At 39.2% G+C, this 16784-nt stretch overlaps 2 protein-coding genes across 3 annotated transcripts; both read left to right on the top strand.

Moving 5' to 3' along the window:
- Window positions 1-943: 943 nt before the first annotated feature.
- LOC126783447 (probable 1-deoxy-D-xylulose-5-phosphate synthase, chloroplastic) lies at window positions 944-5644 on the top strand. Its single transcript, XM_050508917.1, has 10 exons — window positions 944-1385; window positions 1991-2110; window positions 2195-2359; window positions 2586-2733; window positions 3032-3300; window positions 3610-3886; window positions 4151-4443; window positions 4548-4826; window positions 5008-5292; window positions 5436-5644. Exons 1-10 carry the CDS (start codon window positions 1218-1220, stop codon window positions 5583-5585), a joined length of 2154 nt encoding a protein of 717 aa, XP_050364874.1. The 5' UTR covers window positions 944-1217; the 3' UTR covers window positions 5586-5644.
- Window positions 5645-12158: 6514 nt separating this feature from the next.
- On the top strand, window positions 12159-15912 carry LOC126785038 (probable boron transporter 7). Of its 2 annotated transcripts, none has more exons than XM_050510614.1 (11): window positions 12159-12262; window positions 12344-12426; window positions 12599-12791; window positions 12884-13022; window positions 13115-13280; window positions 13387-13553; window positions 13651-13824; window positions 13911-14434; window positions 14743-14998; window positions 15133-15270; window positions 15388-15912. In XM_050510614.1, exons 1-11 carry the CDS (start codon window positions 12159-12161, stop codon window positions 15415-15417), a joined length of 1974 nt encoding a protein of 657 aa, XP_050366571.1. In that variant the 3' UTR covers window positions 15418-15912. The 2 variants fall into 2 exon arrangements, with proteins under 2 accessions (XP_050366571.1, XP_050366572.1); XM_050510615.1 differs by having other exon boundaries at window positions 15130-15270.
- Window positions 15913-16784: the final 872 nt, after the last annotated feature.

Here is a 16784-nt window from a genome sequence, read left to right as displayed (position 1 = left end):
CAAACCATGAGAAGCTAGGAAGCCTAATACGTGCCAAAAAAATAAAACAAGCACAAGAAAAGAGTCGGGACCAGAAACAATTAAAATAAAAGCCTGAATGTATCATTGAGACAAACCCGGCATACACAGTAAAAAGCTATGAATACTAAAAATAAAAGACATTTACTTAGAAAATAAAAATAACATGGACCATGGGCCCCAACCTAGGTCCAAACATTGCCAAGCTCAAGCCGAAGACTCGTGTTGCATGAGACAGATCGCCACCATCTCGCCGGAACCGGCAGCTTTTGACACGCACCAACACAGCCACCCCTACCACCTTGTCGCCCAAAGATTGCAAGCCATCTTAGAGCTTCAAGAAATCAACAACGAAACCACCGAAAAGCAGACACAAACGCTTAACTCAAGTTGAATCTAAGAGATCTTAACTCCGAATCGATTCGGTCCTCGATGTCGTAAAGTCGCCACCCCACGAGAACGTTTATCCTGCAACACCACCTCAAACCAACCCAGCCGTCTGCACTCCACTCCCTGGCACACTAGCCCCACATCGATCTTCCACAACCCACAATCATTCACCCCCTCTTCTGATTGAGCTACAAGCACCGAACCCCTACAGTCCTCGCTTCGACTTTGTCCCTCTCCCTTGGACACTAGGTTCGACGACGACACCGGGAGGCGGCACTGCCGGACTGGACATAGATCACACCTTGTGATCCTTCTCGGTTGTGCTAGTGTATGTGCGCCGCTCTAAAACCCTGAGGGGAAAAAGTATGCCCTAATTTAGAACACAGTATTTGTGTTGCATTAATAATTGAAAGAAGGAAAAGGAAAACAATCGAACACCTGTATTGGCTATTTGCATATTGGGATGGGCAATGTATGTGGCCGGTTATCTACACGGAGGCTCCGACCCGGATTGAAGGGCTCATCTTTCCTTTTTTGTACTATTTGAGATTAGATACTGCTACTATCTCCCCCACTATTTTCTCTCTCGGTCTACATCCAACGGTCCAACCCCCTCTGTTCACTTCACAACATCCTCTGCAACTCTTCTTCTGTCTCTTCTCCTGCTTTTGGACATTCCTACCCTCCACCTCCTTCCTTATTACAACCTCAAATGCTTTGGTTCTTATCTCTCTGACATTGCTTCTGTCAAGTTGAGCTCAAGCTCTCAAATTAATTGATTTGGGAGAGCTGGGCATCTGGTTTCTGTGATGGGTTGTGCTTCAGCTGGGTACCCATTTGGAGTTACTTCCAATTGCTATGGAAAGATTGGGGCTTTTTCTCATAAAGTTCAGTTATTTGGTGCTGATTTCCCACGTCATGTGGAATTTCCAAGAACCATCTTGTACCCAAGTTCAGCTTCCACCATATCATCCAATGTAATCACTTTCACTTTCCATGTTTCCTCTTGTTTAATGTTCTACTTAGCTGCATGATTGCCCAGTTATACTTATTTGGCAATTGGAATCATCATGTTGTAGTTGTTGTGAGATATGGTTTTGTACGAATTTTGTTGTAATTATGAGGCACTGTGTTGTAAAATCATAAATCAGCTAATGCTATTTGGTAGATTAGTGACAATGTGTATGCTTGTCAATAGCAAAGCTGTGTATTTTACTAAAAGAGTAAAATGGAAAATCATGTTTGGTGAGTAAAGACTTTATTTCTGGATGTTTAGAAACATAAAAGGCAGAGTCTTCCACAAGAAAGATGAGAATTAAAATTAACTCTACCCCTACTTATGTCATTTATATTCATTAGTGGAAGGTTTCAAATCGTCCTGTAGATTTTTCTCCCGTAGATATCTTGTGTTTAGTTTGAATTATAGCCCGGATCATGTTTTGAATGATTTGAAATCGTTGCATAAGCACGAAGGTACTGATTGATGTGGATCAATAAGGATTAAGACCCTTAAGATAATAGAATGCTTGTGTTATTTTTTCTGTTGCATAGGCGGTCAATATCTCCCTTTTATTTGATGCAGGAAATAGTCACTCAAATATGTTCTCTGCCTGGTAGTGGTGCTTTCTTCCCGGAAGAAAGCTCGACACCCATTCTCGATTTAGTTGAAAGTCCTATGCACTTGAAGAACTTGTCCCTAAAAGTTAGTTTGGAAGCATTCACATACTTTGATTCTTGTGCTTGTACTTATATGCAGCTTTTACTCACCACAGAATGATCAGTGCAGGAACTGAAGCAATTATCTGATGAAATCCGTTTAGAGTTATCATCTATAATGCTGAAAACACGGAAGTCTTTCAAAGCCAGTTTGGCAGTGGCGGAGTTGACAGTTGCTATACACCATGTTTTCCATGCACCTGTTGACAAGATACTATGGGACGCTGTAGAACAAGTAAGATCATAACTCATAGCTTTCTAAATGTGTCAATGCTTAGTACATAGAGATGTGCAGATTATAAAATACAGGGAAACCAATCATTGTTTATGCTGATATAGTTGGCTCATTTATTTTTATTTTTTTGAATATTCCCAGCTGTTCTAGTCCATTTACCACTATTTTCTTCTTGTTCAAGTCATCATATAAATAAATATTGAAAAATTGTCTCTTGTGCTGGCAGACATATGCTCATAAAATTCTTACAGGACGGCGGGCCCTTGTACATACAGTGCAAAGAAATGGTCTTTCTGGTTCTACATCTCGACCTGAGAGTGAATATGATCCATTTGGGGCGGGACACGGGTGCAACAGTGTTTCAGCTGGACTTGGTAGGACATTATTCTAACTTGTCTCCTGTTTGTGATAATTAACTGTCTTCCAAGATAGTACATGCTTGTATTTAAATGTAACTTGAATAGCATGCTTCTGTAGATGCTCAGTAATCATATGTGGTTTTTCCATGTCATTGTTGTTTAATGTGCATTTTTTTTCCTTTTAGGTTCAATCAAACTTTTTCATTTTATCCTTAATTATTAAACTGCACCATGAAAATTGTACTGTGTTACTACTGGTTTGTTTTAATCATACTTAGGAAATCGAAACTGATACAAAATGATTTTGCTATAGGGATGGCAATTGCACGGGATTTAAAAGGGAAACGAGATCGTATTGTCACAATCATCAGCAATGGTACAACAATGGCAGGTCAGGTATATGAGGCGATGGGAAATGCAGGGTATTTCGACATAAATATGGTAGTCATTCTAAATGATAGTAGGCATTCTTTGCACCCTAAGATTGAAGAGGGCCCCAAGACATCTATTACTGCTCTATCCAGTACCTTAAGCAAGCTCCAGTCAAGTAAATCCTTTAGGAGGTTTAGAGAAGTTGCTAAGGTACTTTGAGCTTTCCATTGTTTTATTATGATCAAGTCTTCTCCTAGAAATAGAAGATTATTGAATAATTTGCACACACACCCACACACACAATTTAGATTAAAAAAGATTAAATCAAGAGCTATATTGGGCCAAAAAGAAAGAAGAAAAAAAATGGCGAGAATTTAGCATGCAAAAGTTATTTGATTTTAATTTAGGGTCTAGAAAATAATTTATTTTCTTCGTAGATTTTGAGTCATGAAACATTTCTTGTATGTTCAGCTTTATGCCTTATGCTTTCAATCTGTGAATTTCCTCCTGTTTCTTTAGGATGTTACAAAAAGAATCGGTATGCATGAATTGGCAGCTAAAGTTGATGAGTATGCACGTGGTATGGTGGGTCCACTTGGAGCAACTCTATTTGAAGAGCTTGGATTGTATTACATTGGTCCTGTTGATGGCCACAACCTTGAAGATCTGATTTTTGTTCTACAACAAGTTGCATCGTTAGATTCTATGGGTCCTGTTTTGGTTCATGTAATAACAGAAGAAAATCGGGGAGTGGAGAACAACACAAAGCTTGAGGGGGAAGACAAGCAGCTGGGAGGTATTTCTTTTCCTCTCATTTTCTCTCTGATGTTTGTTTCATATTCTCTACATAATGCTGTGGCAACATTGTGATTTGTGAGCTGATTCAGGTCTATTGTAGCTACACTCTACTAGTTAATGGGGTTTTATATTTCTTACCTGAGGCTTGGCCCTGGTTCACTGTCTTTAGTGATTCTCATTTTCTCTCTGGTTGCATGGCCTCTCTGATCGTGTTCAATTTGATCTGACTTTTGTGTCACTTTACACTGCCCAAACCATGCAGGTATGAGTAGTTCAATTGATTTAGCGCCCAGAATGCACCGTAGAACTTATAGTGACTGCTTTGTGGAGGCTTTAGTCATGGAGGCAGAGAAGGACAAAGATATAGTGACTGTTCATGCGGGGATGCATATGGAAACATCATTCGAATTATTCCGTGAAAGATTTCCTGATAAGTTTTTTGATGTGGGAATGGCTGAGCAACATGCAGTTACTTTTTCTGCTGGTTTGTCACGTGGAGGGTTGAAGCCATTTTGCATAATCCCTTCTACATTTCTACAAAGAGCTTACGACCAGGTTTTTGGGTTCTCATGTTTCTGGTTTATAGTAATTATATTTATAACAATGTGATATAATGACAATATTATCCTTGGTGCTTATTTTGTCATGGCCATTTTTAGGTAGTTCATGATGTAGATCGGCAAAGAATACCAGTGCGTTTTGCCATAACGAGTGCAGGCTTGGTAGGATCTGATGGTCCCATGCAGTGTGGAGCATTTGATATAACATATATGTCATGCTTACCAAACATGATTGTCATGGCACCATCCAATGAGGATGAGCTTGCCAACATGGTGGCCACTGCAGCTGGCATTGATGACCGCCCAGTTTGCTTCCGATATCCTAGGGGTGCCATTGTTGGGATGGATCATTTTACTTGCAGTGGGATGGCCATTGAGGTACTTGTTTCTTCTTAGCTTCATTGCTTGTAACAAACTAGTACTATACCACTCTTTACCAACAGGAACATCTATGAACTTGATCGTACATTGTCATATTTGTTCATTTAAATCAAGGAAATGTTTGATGGATAAACTTGTTCTGATGCCTCTGTTTTAAGTCGTTTGCCCTTCTGAGCAGATTGGAAAAGGAAAAGTTCTTGCAGAGGGTAAAGATGTGGCTTTGCTTGGATATGGGTCGATGGTCCAGAACTGCCTTAAGGCTCAGTCTCTTCTTTCAAAGCTTGGCATTGAAGTTACTGTTGCTGATGCAAGGTTCTGCAAGCCCTTAGATATTAAGCTTCTGAGGCAGCTTTGTGAAAATCATTCATTTCTGATCACGGTTGAGGAAGGGTCTATTGGAGGATTTGGATCCCATGTTGCACAGTTCTTTTCACTCGATGGACAGCTTGATGGAAAAATTAAGGTAATATCATTAGCAACTTGGTTCTGGTAATTCTCTTTATGTATATGATCATGCGCTGCTCCGGTCATTGAGCTTGCATCAATCAAATGCAGACCTTAAATTTAACACATTGTCACCTTTCTCTGTTTGAATTAACTTTTCAGTGGCGACCAATTGTTTTACCGGACAATTACATTGAGCATGCATCCCCAAGTGAACAACTAGCTATTGCTGGGTTGACTGGACACCACATAGCTGCAACAGCGTTAAGTCTGCTTGGTCGAAATCGCGAAGCCCTCCACTTCATGTGCTAGAGGCGTGCATTTACTTTCCTTAAGAGGCCCAAGCTGCTTAGCAAACGGTAAAAATTCAGATTGAAGCTCAAGTATAGTTAACTTGTACATGTACCTATTTGTATATACTAGATATATTGTGCAGCTATATCCTCAATAATAAACGTCAATTCTCATTACTGGTGTCACTTTGAACCTTGTTACATTGCGTCTTGAATAACCTAGTTGGTTAGTTGCCGGCAAAGATAAGGCCATGAAATGACAATGTGCTTGTCTCCCAGAAGATCACAACTACGATGAAACCTAGTGAAATGAATTGAAGATCTTGAATCATAATTCAACAAGGTTAAGAAGAATTGAAGAAAAGATGGATATGAGTGAAAAGCTAGGAACAAATGATGGATATGAGTGATAAATCGCAGGATACGTAGTCAAAGATATACCAGCAGATATGTTGGCCCGAATTTAGCAACTGTGACCAAAACGCGAGTCATGGCAAATCATGATGACTTGCCCCCAAAAGTAGCTTTAGGTGTTTGTTACGGACACCAATAGAAATGAGGAATTCAGTTTTTGATTAAATCATATGCATAGTACTGTGAGCGATTACGTTGCCCATTATGTACTAGTCTATAGGGGCCGCGCTTTGCGCTAGCTACAAATGAACCATTGATACAAATTAACCCCGAAACCTTTTGCCTCCAATAATGTATTGGATTCAAAGAGCTCACTTCATCTTGCACATTTCAGAGGCAGCAACAGGACACCGCAAGTACATGTATAGTTCCACATACATTAGTAACCCAGAAGCAACCCTATCAGAGTTATACAGGAACCACAAAAGATAATAGAGAACAGTAATAACACTAAATAACAAACGAACAAAATTACATTAACTAACAACACATCAAGTTATACAATCACGGTAAAGATACAACATATACACTTGTTTTCACACACTAAGAGTGTGCTAAACATTTCTACTTATGTTACATTGATTAATGATAAGCCACAGTACAAAATAAAACAAAACAAAACAACGAATGTTAAGTTCATTCTAAAAAACTAGTCAAATTAACCTTCGTTCTAGCAGCTTGACATTGGATGACTTGATTGTTATACTTCATTCCATATATAAATTTGTGCTAGCAGCTTGACAGTGGATGATCTTATTGCCATATTTCAAAAGTGCATTTATAACTGCTATGAAACTCCTTATATGCAAAAGCATCATCTAATACATAGGGACACATATATTACTTCACTCCACCTTTTTCTTTTCCAAATTGTTCCCAAGTTGACAAACTTGTTGCTCTTTCATTATCATACTCGGAGCCAATATTGTTCCAATTGATATATATTTATTTGGAATTTAATTGGCTGTATTTTCGTGCGTTTTGCATTATGTTGCGTTTTTGGCTGGGCTGCGCTGGCTCAGACGGCTCAGCTGTTTCCCAGTAGCCCGGTGAATAAAAGTTAACCTGCCGACACGCGTGACCTAATTGGTACTTGGTACCTAGGCCTCATCATTTAGCCCGCGGACCCGAAAAGCCCGCGGAGGCCCGCAAGCCCGACGGGCTTTTACCTGGCCCGGCCCGCGAGAAAGCCCGCCAAAACCCGCTTCCGTGGGTAGAGGGCCGGGCTTAAATTAGAGGTGTGAAACCCGGCCCGGCCCGTGGGCCCGGCCCGCCAAAAGCCCGCAAGGCCCGTGAGACCCGGCCCGCCAAAAGCCCGCAAGGCCCGGCCCGTAAAAGCCCGCCAAATAATAAAATATTATACATACATATTTTATTAGGTTTAAAATAAAACTATTGCATTATGAAGCAACTATATTAAATAAACTTCTTGGGATCGATCGACACCAGTAGATATGATCAGTATATATATTTAGTGACCCTGTAAAAATTTCATCCAATTCGGAACTTGTTTGACCGTCGGAATTTCCGGTAAACCGAAAACAACACTAATATGTCATAAGGGAAGACCCATTACCAAAATGCGAACACAAAAAGTCGTTTGCATATCTGAAATCACCTAATTTTTGTCACCGATTATGTGTGGTCGCACCAAGGAAACCAATTTGGCAAAGCCCCGGTCAAAGAAGATTTTAATATGTCAAAACGCCTTTTTCTTTGTTAACCGTAGGTACGGACGGTCAAACAATATCCAAAACGGACGAAATTTTTACGGGTTCCCTAAATATATATACCGATCACATCTACTGGTGTCGATCGACCTTATTTCGAACTAGAGTTATTGATCGTCGAAGCGTCAACTAATGTATCATACCCTTTATATTAGGTTTATATTAAAACTAACGCATTATGAAGCAACTCTATGAAAGAAACTTGTCGGGATCGATCAACACCAGCCAATGTGATTGGTATATATATTTAGTGACCCTGTAAAAATTTCATCCAATTCGGACTTCGTTTGACCGTCGGAATTTTTGGTAAATCGAAAACACCACTATTATGCCCTAAGGGAGGACTTATTACAAATATGTGAATGCTGAAAGCCGTTTGCATATATGAAATCACCTAATTTTTGTTACCTATCGTGCGCGGTCGAACTGAAGAAATCTATTTGGCAAAGCCTCAGTCAATGAGGTTTAAATATGTCAAAACGCCTCTTTTTTAGTTGACCGTTGATACGAACGGTCAAACCATGTCCAAAACGGATGAAATTTTTACGGAGTCCCTAAATATATATACCGATCACATCTACTGGTGTCGATCGACCATATTTTGAATTTGAGTTGTCGATCGCCGAAGTGTCCACTAATGTATTATAACCTTATATTAGGTTTATAATAAAACTATCACATTATGAAGCGACTATATGAAGGAAACTTCTCGGAATCGATCGACACCATCCGATGTGATCAATATATATATTTAATGATCATTTTAAAATTTCATGCAATTCGGACCTCGTTTAACCGTCAAAATTTCCGGTAAACAAAAAACAACACTAATATGCCCTAAGGGGGGACCAATTACCAGGATGCGAATGTATAAATTTGTTTACATATTTGAAATCACCTAATTTTTATTACATATCGTGCGCGGTCGAACTGAAGAAATCTATTTGGCAAAGCCCCGGTCAATGAGGTTTAAATATGTCAAAACGCCTCTTTTTTAGTTGACCGTTGGTACGAACGGTCAAACCATGTCCAAAACGGACGAAATTTTTACGGGTTCCCTAAATATATATACCGATCACATCTACTGGTGTCGATCGACCATATTTTGAATTTGAGTTGTCGATCGCCGAAGTGTCCACTAATGTATTATGACCTTATATTAGGTTTATAATAAAACTATCACATTATGAAGCGACTATATGAAGGAAACTTCTCGGAATCGATCGACATCATCCGATGTGATCAATATATATATTTAATGATCATTTTAAAATTTCATGCAATTCGGACCTCGTTTAACCGTCGGAATTTCCGGTAAACCAAAAACAACACTAACATGCCCTAAGGGAGGACCAATTACCAAGATGTGAATGTGGAAATTTGTTTACATATTTGAAATCACCTAATTTTTGTTACCTATCGTGCGTGGTCGAACTGAAGAAATCTATTTGACAAAGCCCCGGTCAATGAGATTTTATTATGTGAAAACGCCACTTTTTTTTGTTGACCGAAAATTCCGACGGTTAAACGAGGTCCGAATTGGATGAAATTTTTACACGGTCCCTAAATATATATACCAATCACATCTATTGGTGTCGATCGACCATATTTTGAATTTGAGTTGTCGATCGCCGAAGTGTCCACTAATGTATTATAACCTTATATTAGGTTTATAATAAAACTATCACATTATGAAGCGACTATATGAAGGAAACTTCTCGGAATCGATCGACACCATCCGATGTGATCAATATATATATTTAATGATCATTTTAAAATTTCATGCAATTCGGACCTCGTTTAACCGTCGGAATTTCCGGTAAACCAAAAACAACACTAATATGCCCTAAGGGAGGACCAATTACCAAGATGTGAATGTGGAAATTTGTTTACATATTTGAAATCACCTAATTTTTTTTACCTATCGTGCGTGGTCGAACTGAAGAAATCTATTTGACAAAGCCCCGGTCAATGAGATTTTATTATGTGAAAACGCCACTTTTTTTTGTTGACCGAAAATTCCGACGGTTAAACGAGGTCCGAATTGGATGAAATTTTTACACGGTCCCTAAATATATATATCAATCACATCTATTGGTGTCGATCGACAATATTTCGAAACCAGAATTTATTTGTGACTTTTGTTTTAGAATGTTTTCTAACAATTCTTTTATTGTTTCAAACCCTTAAATTAGAGTATTATATTATTTTTCTAATACAAGCCCGTAAGGCCCGGCCCGTAAAAGCCCGCAAGGCCCGACCCGAACCGGCCCGCAAAAGCCCGCAAGGCCCGCCTTAAGTGGGCGGGCTTGGATCTTCGTATTTTTGAAAATACCCGGCCCGGCCCGCCACTTATTTAAATTTATTAAGGCCCGGGCCGGCCCGGCCCGGGCCCGTCACTCATGGGCCGGGCCGGGCCGAGCCCTATTGGTACCTAGTCATAGAAAACCATTATACGATCGGTGGACGTCGAATTATATCATGTAAAGACTCATCTCGATCTTCTTTTACCACTTCAAAAGTTGCAACTCCGACAGATAAGAGTCGGTGTCACCGTGTTAGTGTGTCACGCTGATTGGGATCGAAGATCTGTGCATTGCATCATTTGCATGCATCGATCAACTGTCATGTAATACATGTATGCATGCTTCTATATACACTGAAGCTGCGAAAGCTAAAACCAAGCTGTGCTCAGCTAGGATCTTCTGTACGTATCTGAAAGCTGTGTCTTCATGGCTAGACAGAGTAACATGCTGTCTTTCTCTTCTGTAAAATTAAGAAGAGAATATGGCTTAATTCGAATTGATGGGTAGGTTGGTTGGTAACTTGGTATAGCAAACAAAATGATGGAGAAATTCCAGAAGAGAAAGGACAGTACACGGACTCGATCATATCTAATCACGCTGAGTTGGGATGGAGAAGCGCGAGAAGTTTAGGCTACCAGATCATAACATGTCATGTTCATAAGGTAAATGATCATGACCTCAAAATAATTTCACAAATTGACTATCAAACAAGCTGCTAGCTATACATTGTACATTTACTTATCTAGTGTAGTAGTATTACTAGTATGTACGTTTTGTATGATCAGTTGCAATTTTGCAATAATAGATATAATACCATTTTTGTTCGTATTTAGCAAAAAGAAAAATTCATTAATTTCGATTTTTTTTCTTTTCAAAAGTAATTTCATTATGTTCCCCATTAGATGACGAAACAATCTAGCAGAAAAAAAAACCTGAAACGTATTAGGCCGGTGAGTATAGATCTTTTAAACTCGTTAGTGCTACAAGTCATTCATTCACTAACGATTAGTTGTTGTAAACTTCTAGCTAGCTATTCGTTTTATAGTAAAATGAATAAATCATGTATTATGTTATTTTATATATAGAGAAATTCATAATATGGAAACTTCGATTAAAGATTGCCCTCAAAGATTTGATAGCTAGGCAGCTAGAATACTAAAAGACACGTTCACCTGAATAGAAAGCGATATTATGAAAGATGTATCTGTGGAGGAAGAATCATAACATAATTAAGAATTACCCAAATCATATAGTTCATCAGGCATATATTCTGCCAGAATTGTATGTCGACAGTTTTGATGGCTGAGCCCTAAAAAACAATGAAGACAATCAGACATGCATGTGCATGGTCTAAACTCTGAAGCTCAACCTCTACGGCTCTACGGTAATCGGAAAAAGAAAACCACTACGGCTCTACCTAAATAGAACAGAACACAAAACAAACTAGCAGTCAAGGACACAATAAAACTATACAAATTCAAATTCTCTTCTCAGTTACGCGCTTTCCGAACCCCCGTCTCTCTCCCAGCCAATCCCCTCCCTCCACGTCAGTTTCTTCTCCTCCCGGGTCCCGCAGAACCCGGAGAGTCCGTATCAGCCTGAAGTCCGATCCTTCTGCATGTTTCCCTCGCCTGTATTTATATCTCCCCGAAACTTTCTCGAAAACCAAACATTCTGAGAAGCAAGACAGCCAGAAACACAGAGGGGACACATTTTCTAATAAAAGAAAATTTTAGAAGAGAGGGACAGGGAGGGGATCCCTTTGTCCCTGCACCCCTTAACCAGAGTGTCTGAGACCTCCGGCGACCCCTTCCCCGGCCGGAAAATACACTCACTCTCTGTCTACCTCTCTTCATCCGCCACCGCCGCCGGCTACACCCCTCTGCATTAAGGTAACATAATTCAATATTACACACGCAAATCCTCTTCCTCTGTTTTTTTGTTTTTGTGTATCATAGTACTGAGGATTTGTATCACATTACGGTCATGAGGCCTCTCTCTTTCTACCACACTATGCCAAATTTCATGTTGTTTATTGTTTTTTTGAGTCCTGTATTTCACCTAACGCTGATGGGATTCTATAAATATGTTGAAACCAATTCAGATTCTAATAGTTTTTTTTTTCAACGATGCAAAACAGGAATGGACAGCATCAAAAGTCCATTCAAGGGTATAGTGAATGATTTTAGAGGAAGAAAAACATGCTATAAACAGGACTGGATTGGTGGACTTTGTTCTGGCTTTAGGTAAATTAAGGTTTATAATCTTTGTTTCGATGTGGGATCACGTTGTTTGGTTTAGCTCATAGTGTTCTGAATCCATTTCAGGATATTAGCTCCAACATTCTACATATTCTTTGCTTCTGCGCTTCCGGTGATCGCCTTTGGGGAGCAATTGAGTAGAGATACAGGTACAAACATCTGCTCCTTATGGACTTAATGCTATAAAGTAGAAACCTTCAAACAAAAACAACTTTCCGCGAACCTAATAATATGAATTTCTTTTTAGTTTCTAGCTATCTTTTGAGTTTCTGATAAAGCTTTTAATGGAGGAGCCTAAAATTTATGTTTGTAATATGATAGAGGGAAGCTTGAGTACAGTAGAGACATTAGCTTCTACAGCAATATGTGGTGTCATCCAATCACTGTTCGGCGGTCAGCCTTTACTGATTCTAGGAGTTGCTGAACCAACCGTCATTATGTACAATTATATGTACAGTTTCAGCAAAAAGAGACCAGAGTTGGGGGCCGAGCTATTTCTAGCTTGGACTGGTTGGTACGATACGATTGTGTTTTCCGATTTCCAGGTTGCCAATGTAGCTCAGGAAATGATGTTAATGAAGTGTGAATTGCACTTTGTGTTTACAGGGTTTGTGTCTGGACATCACTGTTGCTGATTCTTCTTGCAATTTTCAATGCATGTAACATCATATCCAGATTTACGAGGATTGCAGGAGAGCTTTTCGGCATGTTGATTTCAGTGCTCTTCATCCAAGAGACCATCAAGGTACTGAGCATCTTTCATACATGCTTTTCTAGAAATAGAAAAGTTTAGAGTCTACTGCATTAACTAAAATTCTCATACATGCGTATTGGTAGGGAGTAGTCTCCGAATTTAGAATGCCCAAAGATGAGGATCCAGAGAAGGAGGAGTTCCAATTTGAATGGCTCTACACCAATGGCTTGCTCGCGGTTATTTTTTGCTTCGGTCTGCTTCTGACCGCCCTTAAGAGCAGAAAAGCAAGATCATGGTGGTATGGCACAGGTAATTCAACTTGATATATTCGTTATTTTGATTTCATCTTGAAATTTTTTGTACCAAAACTGGCTTTGGTTATTCTGATTAGCTGTTTTTCGGGTGACTAATAAAGGTTGGTTAAGAAGCTTTATTGCCGACTATGGGGTTCCCTTTATGGTCTTAGCATGGACAGCAATGTCTTTTGGTGTACCCAAACAAGTTCCACATGCAGTTCCTAGGCGGCTCGTCTGTCCATATCCATGGGACAAAGAGTCACTGTACCACTGGACAATCATAATGGTATTATTTTTCTTCATGAAGTGACTTCTCATATTTGATCCTTATAAAGGCATAATTGCCTGGGACACTAATAAAAGGCTTGACATTGTAAATGCAGGACATGGGGGAGGTTCCTGTTGTGTACATCTTCGCTGCCTTTATACCAGCAGTGATGATTGCAGGTCTATACTTTTTCGACCACAGTGTGGCTTCACAGCTGGCACAGCAGAAGGAGTTTAATCTTCAGAAACCATCTGCATACCATTATGATTTGTTGCTGCTTGGAATAACGGTGAGCTTTGGGACCTATAATCTCTATTTTTCTGTTCTCTCACAATATATATGTTCTGACTTTGCTGATTATTTGCGTAACAACAGACATTGATTTGTGGATTGCTTGGACTTCCGCCATCAAATGGGGTCCTTCCACAGTCCCCCATGCACACTAAAAGTCTTGCTACACTACGGAGGCAGGTGATCCGAAAGAAGATGGTGAAGAGCGCCAAGGATTGCATGAAAGAAAATGGAAGTAACTCTGAGATTTATGGAAGGATGGAGGCTGTGTTTATAGAAATGGATGGCGGATCTCCTGCAACTTCTAAGGAGTTGGCGAACTTGAAGGAGGCTGTGATGAATTCAGATGGGGGAGATTTGAAGGGAAAATTTGATCCTGAGAAACACATTGATGCTCATTTACCTGTTCGGGTGAATGAGCAAAGAGTAAGCAACCTCTTGCAGTCGCTTCTTGTGGGAATCTCAATATTGGGAATAGCTGCAATCAAAATGATACCAACCTCAGTTCTGTGGGGATACTTTGCCTACATGGCAATTGATAGTCTTCCAGGTAGTCAGTTCTTTGAGAGGATATTGCTGCTCTTCATCAGCCCCAGTCGTCGTTACAAGTAAGTCATTGTTTTAACTTGTTTAGACGCTTTCTTTTAAAATTTTAGCTAAACTTATATGGAGGCAGCCAAGCGACGGCTTTTAATTTAGAACAATTTTTGTTTGCTTTTAATTTCATGGATGTTGGAGTTCAATCCAGATTCACGAACAGTTTGTGAATCTGGATTGCAGATAGTTTTCATAGATATTTTTTCAATATGTTGCAGATAGTTTTCATTCAAATACACTAGGCAGTTATGCAGCAATAATTTTGAGTTCAGATCCTAGACTTGATTTCATGTTTTCATTTTTTTCATTGTCTTGGCAGGGTCTTGGAAGGTTCTCATGCTTCATTTGTGGAGTTAGTACCATACAAGCACATTGTTGGATTTACACTCTTCCAAGTGGTTTATTTCTTGATGTGTTTCGGGGTGACATGGATACCTATCGCCGGAATATTGTTTCCATTGCCATTCTTCCTTCTTATCAGCATAAGGCAACATGTGCTACCCAGGTTCTTTCACCCTTCCCATCTTCAGGAACTTGATGCTGGTGAGTGGGAGGAACGTCCTGGTGCTCCACAAGTAAGTTTTTTTTATTATTATTATTTTTTCTGTTTTCTTTTTAGTCTTGATCTAGTTATTATCCACTTATAGAAGATACTGTGTTTACATGATGATAAAATCAAAAAATTTGTTCTTGTGTTCTGTGTGAGCAGGAAAAACCACCCGAAGCTGGTGGAGATGAGGGTGCCGACGATTTCTTTGATGCTGAGTTATTGGATGAGATGACAACCAGCAGAGGCGAGTTGAAGCTTAGGACCAGCTTCAGTAGTACTGAAGACAGGTTTTCTCAGGTAAGATGATCCAAGAAAATGTGTTTATTCTTTCATTTAGTACTACAATTAAATATGGTTGTGATGCCCTATTGACATTTTTTTTTGTTGAATGGCCCTATTGACATTATTGTGCAGGTGCATCCCGATGATATTCACAGAATATGAAAAGACAGTGGATTCTGATTAGAAAAGAAAATAGATTGACTGAGTTAATTGAGCTTCTGCATTGTGCCCTGTCATGATCAGAGCGAATACGCCTCATCTGATGATCGCTGACGAATGTATCTTTCTGTATGTTGTGCCACTCAATTATAGCAGAAGATATTAACGATTTACGGTGAAAGATAGGAAGGCTGATCTGAATGGAAAATTTTATAAAGATCACATATGGAAGCACACTGTTTATTCAAGCAGAAAGTAGAACAAGGATGGGGTAGTGAAGAGTCTTAATTGACCAAAGGTTGCAGGACAATATATGCAAAATTGACCAAAGGGTGTAACTCCATTATTGATCAAAACGTACACCAAGTTATTGACTAGAATTTGACTACAATTGGTTAAATGTTATTACAATAGTTTGTAGCTGCAAAATCAGATAAATCCCAGTATTCATTTAGGAAGTCCTTCCTTCTCTATTGAAAAAAATTGCTTTTCAGTGTTTCCGATGCTTTTGAGTTGACATCAAGTCATCAAACTTGGTTCAATTTTGAAGTAATGAAGCTTCTGTGCATTGTTTATAAGGTCTCAGAGTGTTTAGGGTAGCTCTTTACCACCTACAAATAGAGGTGGCAAGTGGACCGAAAAGTTCGAGCCCGGCACAGGCTCGGCTCGTTAAAAATCGTTCCAGCATTATTCGAGCCCGTTATTTTAATGGGCTGGGTTGGGTTTAGATATTTTAGCCTACGGGTCGGTCCGTTAAACATATAATTATATTATTTATATATTTAAACAATTATAATAATAATAATTGAATATTATATGTTTTTAATATAAACTTCTTGATTATTTCACTACATCATTTCACAAATACCATCAAAATAGTAATAAAAAAGTCGTAGTTTTGACATATGTAATGTTTTAGAAATAAGATTATCAAATGTGTTGTAGTATTTTATTTATTTTACTATTATAAATAATTATATAAAACAAATATTCTAATTACACAAATTTTTATGTTAATTGTGTCTTATAATGATAATGGGCTGAGTCGGCCCGCTTCTTGGCTCGGCACGAGCCTGAACCAGGCCTGACATGGGCTTGGGCCGTGGGCCGGACCAGACTTAATATTTAAGCAAATGGACCGGTCTAAGCCTGACATGAAAAATAAATAAGCCGGTTCAAGTATTGTTTCGGCTTGCTTAAAATCGGCCGGGTTGGCCCGTTTGACACTTCTACCTGCAAAACAAAATGATCCTTAATTTTTTTAAATCAAAATAGGAGCAAAAAGTGCCGTCTGAATCCAAGTCACACGACGCTATAAAACAAAAACTGTCGTCTTCTGGAACAAAGGATAGCAAAACTCAACCAACACA

Source organism: Argentina anserina, chromosome 2 (genome assembly GCF_933775445.1).
Source record: "Argentina anserina chromosome 2, drPotAnse1.1, whole genome shotgun sequence".
Lineage (NCBI taxonomy): Eukaryota > Viridiplantae > Streptophyta > Magnoliopsida > Rosales > Rosaceae > Argentina > Argentina anserina.
Note: the sequence above shows the minus strand (reverse complement) of the source record. Positions and strands in the feature narration are given on the sequence as shown.

What these genes read in the sequence shown, in the direction of transcription:
- LOC126785038 (XM_050510615.1), top strand. Translation starts at nt 12,159, where the DNA reads ATGGACAGCATCAAAAGTCCATTCAAGGGTATAGTGAATGATTTTAGA. An exon ending in GGACTTTGTTCTGGCTTTAG is followed by an intron (nt 12,263 to 12,343) that starts GTAAATTAAGGT and finishes AATCCATTTCAG; the next exon opens with GATATTAGCTCCAACATTCT. An exon ending in ATCATGGTGGTATGGCACAG is followed by an intron (nt 13,281 to 13,386) that starts GTAATTCAACTT and finishes TGACTAATAAAG; the next exon opens with GTTGGTTAAGAAGCTTTATT.
- LOC126783447 (XM_050508917.1), top strand. Translation starts at nt 1,218, where the DNA reads ATGGGTTGTGCTTCAGCTGGGTACCCATTTGGAGTTACTTCCAATTGC. An exon ending in TACAAAGAGCTTACGACCAG is followed by an intron (nt 4,444 to 4,547) that starts GTTTTTGGGTTC and finishes GGCCATTTTTAG; the next exon opens with GTAGTTCATGATGTAGATCG. An exon ending in GCAGTGGGATGGCCATTGAG is followed by an intron (nt 4,827 to 5,007) that starts GTACTTGTTTCT and finishes CCTTCTGAGCAG; the next exon opens with ATTGGAAAAGGAAAAGTTCT.